The 6077-nt window shown below is 51.2% G+C and overlaps 1 protein-coding gene across 1 annotated transcript; it reads left to right on the forward strand.

The window, feature by feature from the left end:
- Positions 1-357: 357 nt before the first annotated feature.
- Igfbp1 (insulin like growth factor binding protein 1) lies at positions 358-4888 on the forward strand. Its single transcript, XM_006973014.3, has 4 exons — positions 358-867; positions 2188-2372; positions 3266-3394; positions 4228-4888. The coding sequence occupies exons 1-4, from the start codon at positions 495-497 to the stop codon at positions 4357-4359; spliced, it is 819 nt and encodes a 272-aa protein (XP_006973076.1). The 5' UTR covers positions 358-494; the 3' UTR covers positions 4360-4888.
- Positions 4889-6077: the final 1189 nt, after the last annotated feature.

Raw genomic sequence — 6077 nt, forward strand, 5'->3', positions numbered from 1 at the left:
TGAGTCCACTTGAAGGGCCTGGTCGGCTAGGTCTTTGATGCCCCTTGAGCAAAAACAAGTGCCCTCCCCCACCTGGCTACCATCTTGCTGTTAGAATTGGACTTCAGCTCCTGTCCTAGTTCATCACAACAGGACAAACATAGTAGGAAACTTGATCCCTTCCCCCTCCACCCACGCCCCCCTCCACCCACGGTTTGCGCAGAGCTCACAAGCAAAACAAACTTATTTTGAACACTGGGATCCTAGCACGCTGCCCCGACAATCATTAACCTGTGCCTCTGAGCCAGCCCTTCATAAGGCTCTGGCTACAACCAGCCAGCATCGTCCACTGCCTGCCACCACACAACCAGCGAGCAGTGAACACCGCACACGGCCATCTGCCCAGAGAGCCGTGACCACCGTTGTCACTACCACCTGCCCCGAGAGTTGTGAGCATCGAGCCGCGGCTGCCTGCCTACAAGGTCTCATCCACTGCCGGCTGCGCTGGGGTTGCGATGCCTGAGTTCCTCGCTGTTGTTCCTTGGCGCTTCCTGATCCTCCTAGCCTTCCAAGTTGGCGTGGCCACTGGAGATGCACAGCCATGGCGCTGTGCGCCCTGCACTGCTGAGAGCCTGGGGCTCTGTCCACCCGTGCCCGCTTCGTGCCCCGAGATTTCCCGGCCTGCCGGCTGTGGCTGCTGCCCGACATGTGCCTTGCCACTTGGTGCCGCCTGCGGCGTGGCCACGGCTCGCTGCGCCCAGGGACTCAGCTGCCGTGCCCTGCCAGGGGAACCTCGTCCCCTGCATGCCCTCACCCGCGGCCAGGGAGCCTGTGTACCAGAGCCTGCTGCCCCCGCTACGAGAGCCGTGTCCAGCTCCGAGCTCGAAGGTACTGCAGCCCCTCTCTACCTCTAGGTCTCTTGGCTGGGACACACACGTACTGCCTAGGCCCAGCAGAGGCCCATCCCGAGTCTATTAGTGGGTGGGACAAAGACACTCCAGGCCCACTAAAAGCTTTGTGTGTGCTGGAGTGGGGGGAGAGTATCCTAGGAAGGGTGGTCCAAGCTCCCAGTGCTTAGTGGAGAGCTGGGAAGAACGTTCACAGACTAGTAGTACTTGGTGTCTCAGTGGGGTGAAGGAGCTGCCAGGAGGGTGGGGTGCTGTCCCAAGCACATAACGCCTCCTCCTGGGGGTCCTGCCCTTGGCAGTTCAGTAGGTCAAGGGTCCAGGAAGGTTTAGGATGGGAGCCCTCCCGCTGCCCCCAGGGGGTTTGCAATGTCCTTTGTAGCATATATCCTGCCACACAGTATGTGCTTCCCAGATGTTTACAGAACATAATGTGAAAATTTAGGCCTGAACCTTCGCTCCCATTCACTGCTATAGACAAACAGTGTTTGATGTGTATGTTGCCTGCTAGGAATCTGACAATCAGGTTCTTTCCTGAATTTAAGCACTGGTTTGTTTGTAGTAGGAAGTTTGGGAAATGCCTCTTCCTCTGCTCCAGCCCCTATCTCCCCATCTGGGCTACATGCACGTCCTGTGTGGGTGTGGAGGAGCCCCGTGGTTCCATACTCTGACGGGAAGCTGTACTGCAAGCATGTGACCCTTTGGAGTAAATGAAATTAGAGCTACCCCGGAGGTCCTCTGAAATGGACACCCGCCTCCATTGTTTCTCCCCATGAGCCTTTCCATGCTCTGTCTGCAAGGTGTCTAATGATGTCCTTCTCTGTGAGGGGATGCACAGAGGTGACCATGTGTGGGAAAGCAGGATTCCCAGGAGAGAGGTGGGTGGTGGTCTGGGTAGGGAAGGCTGTATTCCAGACCTTGCTTCTAACTCAATTACACCGGTTCCTGAGACTCCTTTTGTGGAGTGGAGAGGAGAGCCAAGGGGTCGAGTCTCATCACTAGTGTGCTCAGGCATTGACCCTCGTCCTTGGCTTCTTCAGGGTTATATTCTTGCCCTTCCCTCACCAAATTGTGCACGATGCTCCCTCTGCCCTGGGGCTTCCCTGCCCTGCCTCTTCCTGACATATACTATTTTCCCAGAAAAGAATTAGTATTGCTATTTGGTCATTATTGTTGCCAAAAGCCATTGGTGAAAAATCCGATTTCACCAGGGCCATTCTAGATCGGTTCTAAGGAGAAGTAGTGACCGGGCACAGGAACGATACCCCCAGGGCCTCATGGATTTGCGGTGCTTGCTTTGCAGAGGCAAAGGCTACTGTAGCCCCTGAAGATGAGCTTCCCGAGAGCCCAGAGATGACAGAGGAGCAGCTACTGGAGAGCTTCCACTTGATGGCCCCCTCCAATGAGGACCGGCCCATCCTGTGGAACGCCATCAGCACCTACAACAGCATCCGGGCCAGAGAGATCGCTAACCTCAAGAAATGGAAGGTGAGACCCTCCACGCGGACCCTTGGGCTTATCTCTAAGTGAAGATGTTGGGCTAGAGAATTTCTGAAAGGCACTGAGCACCCTGAAGCTGAGCATGGAGGAACAGCTACTCCCATTCCTGCTGTATTTTTGCCTCCTTAAAAAATATGGCAAAATACACAGAGCATAAAATTGGCCCTTTTCAATCTAAGTGTCCTTGTCCCTAAGTGCATCCAGCAATTGTTGCCACCGTCCAGCCCCACAGTTTTTCCAGCCTCCAACTCTCAATCCAGCAAGAACTTCTCTAGTTTAATGGCTGGTTTCAATTTGATCACTTGGGGGCGACAGAGAACCAAAGTTGGAGATACATTACAGAGGCCTTTAAAAAAGTACACTCAACGGAGCGAAAAGGACACTTTAGAATTTCATCTGGAAATTATGGAAAGAATAAGAAATCTCATTCTGATCTCAAGCTATCCAGAGGAGTGCCTTGATCCACAATCAACGTGGCATATGTTAATTGCAGGGACAGTTGTTCGAAAATCTAGATATTTCTGATGCTAAATTCCACATACAGAGATTGAGCCCACTGTCATTCCAACTAGAGTGCAGGTGCCCAGACTACTCAGCAGATGGCAGGGGTTGGGAAGCATTGTAGACCATTGGCTAGGTTCTTGCCAGGATGTCGCTAATCAGGTCTTTAAAAAAATGCCACCCAGTGAGGATGTGGATGGTGTTCCCATCCTTTACCCGCACCACAGCTCAAGCCTGAGACCAACTTGTCCCACTCACAGATGGGAAACAATACCTGGGGACATCATCTGTTCGACCCACATCCCTAGATGTCCCAGTCACTGTCTAAAATGATAACTCTCTCTTCTTGTATCCGTGCTAATATACAATGATTCTTCTAGGAGCCCTGCCGACGAGAACTCTATAAAGTGCTAGAGAGATTAGCCGCAGCCCAGCAGAAAGCAGGGGATGAAATCTACAAATTTTATCTGCCAAACTGCAACAAGAATGGATTTTATCACAGCAAACAGGTAGGTGGCTTTGCTCCTGCTGCTTCTTATCTGCTAGCTCGGCTCTTCCACATTCAGTAAAGCCTCACGGTTTTTACGTCAAATGTTTTCCCGGCACAAGTACACAAGGTGGATGGCTTTTTCACGTGAGATCCCTCCCTGCACAGTTGGGAGAAGCTAGTACTTAGAAACAGGTGTGGGATGGACGAGGAGCGCTTCGGCCCCTAGAGGGGGCTGAGCATTAGTGTGATGAGTGAGGAGCACCTGAGCTAGTAGGGAGGACTACCTTCACGCAATCAACAGAGATGGGTGCTCCAAATGCTGACACTCAGGTTTCAGTTCCTTGCAACTAGAGGAAAGGGACACGTCCACTTAGGAGACAGACATCCCGCTTTCTCTCTTCCCACAAACAAAAACAAACTCTCTAGTAAAATACAGTAGGGCTTTGTGCTATGCCCAGTAATAAATGGGATCCAACAAGTCAAGGCTTAATTTTAAGGATCCTTTAGGACTCAGAGAAGTTCAGGTTCTGGGATTTTATTCAGAAAACCCGAGGTCTAGGCCCAGCCGAGTGATCGAGGTGGTTAATCAAAGAGGTCCATTGCCGGGCTCCTTTGCCATCAAGGCCATGGAGCAGATAATTGTGAAAACACTGTGCCGTTTAACAAGCGTGTGAGACCATTATCCCATGCGCCACACAGCACGTGTCTCCATTTCGTCATGACCACCAGAAGGGCATTGACATTGCTGAGTCTTAGCCAGCAGGTGGCTGGGCGGTGCTCAGCCTCACTCGGGGACAGGGTGGCCAGAGCTCCCACCACCTGCTGCTCCTGACCTTGCCCCTGTCTTTACAGTGCGAGACATCCCTGGATGGAGAAGCGGGGCTCTGCTGGTGTGTCTATCCATGGAGTGGGAAGAAGATCCCTGGGTCTCTGGAGACCAGAGGGGACCCCAACTGCCACCAGTATTTCAATGTACAAAACTGAAGACTTCCACACATGTTCTCTCACACCAAATATTTAAGTATATAGTATATTTATACTCTGGAGCACACCATTTTATATATGTGTATATGTATATATCCAGGAACTACTTTTTATACTCCACATACTGCTTGATATATGAAGTTGGTTCATATTTATTCACTGTAAGTTTACGTTTTTCTACACAGTTACTTGTGCTATATTAATTTATATATCATGAAGCACTTCTCACCACCATATATGTAAATACTACGTCTCAGCTATTCCAAGGTCCATTCTTCTGTTTTGAAAGGGCAGAGTGATACTGCCTAGAACATGCACAAGTCAGTGTGAGGTAGAGAGTTTTCCAGTGGGTTTAAGGAGGAAAGTTAGCCAGGGATCTCTCTGCATCCCACAGATCTGTGTCTGATGCCCATTTGCCAGGAAAGTTAAGATGCTGACTATGTAATCAAAGCTAAATGTGGAAACCTGCATCTGGTTTGTTTTTAAATGCACATCTGGAATAAATACTCTACCTGGAAGTCCTGTTGTCCCTGTGGAGTCCCAGCCTCATCTTTGTTCCTGTGATCTCTTTATCTTTCACCCACAGCTGGCTCTGAGTCTGCTTTGGGGATAGACAGCGTGCTTTGATCGTGTGGCCCCATTATCAAGCAGCACCAGGCCTCTGTCTGGGTCACACTAGGGATCCCTTCCCCTCTCAGCCCATCTCTTTCTCCGCAGTGTCCTCAGCCTCTCCCCTCCTTAACACTCTTCAATTTACTAATAGGCCCAGGTTTCCTCTAGCTGGAATACAGGTACAGACAAGTAGTCACTGGCTTCTTGTGCTTTTGAGACAGGGTCTTACTGTGTAGCCCAGGCTGGTCCAGAAGTCACAGCAAATCCCCTGCCTTAGGCTTCCAAGTGCCCAGGGCCACCACGTCCAGTAATTGGATTGCTTTTGATCTCGAGCCTTCTCCCCCCTCTCGGAGTCACCATCTACCTTTGCCACAGCTGGACAGCAGCACCTGCCCCTCCCTCTAGTTTCCAGGCCAAAGCCCCAGCTGTCTTCTCCATCCCTCCATCGCCCATTTCTCGAAACTGACCCAGGTGGCCGGTCAGAAGCCATCTTGCCTGATGCTTGCCTCTCCCCCTGCTGACTGTTCCTGGCCTCTTGCCACTTCCCATCTTTCCACAGCGTTTCATGTCAGATTATTCCACTCAGGCTGCCTGCAGCCCTGCCTACGAATGTCTGAAAGGGAAGCTGAGGCGTCTTCACTGCCTCTGCTCCAGGGAACCAGACATCTCCCACTTCCCTGTGTATGAAGGTCACTGGGCACAGCAGCCTTTAGGATTGGTGATGGCTAACTCCTAGGGTTGGAGGGCAGCGGAGGAGGGTGGAGGGCAGCGGAGGAGAAGGCAGAGTCAGAGGAGCATCTAGCTGGGAGGTTGGGAGAAGCAGCAGATGAAGAAAGAGCAAGAGGAAAAGCAGGTGGGCATGAGTCCTTGAAGGGCTTACAACATTTAAAGAGGACTTGCTCACAGTATTATTACCTTGCCGCAGAGCCAGAGCCAGTAGGGTGTACACATCTGTCTATGACCTGTTTTCTGTTGGTATTTAACTATCTGTCAGCTGTCTCTCTAGCTCTTTATCTTTTATATGGCAAATGAACTTAGGGCCTCATACTTACAAGGCAAGTGTTCTGCCCCCAGCCATCTCCTTAGCTCCACCAGTTTATCACTTA

This window comes from Peromyscus maniculatus, chromosome 10, assembly GCF_049852395.1.
Source record: "Peromyscus maniculatus bairdii isolate BWxNUB_F1_BW_parent chromosome 10, HU_Pman_BW_mat_3.1, whole genome shotgun sequence".
NCBI lineage: Eukaryota > Metazoa > Chordata > Mammalia > Rodentia > Cricetidae > Peromyscus > Peromyscus maniculatus.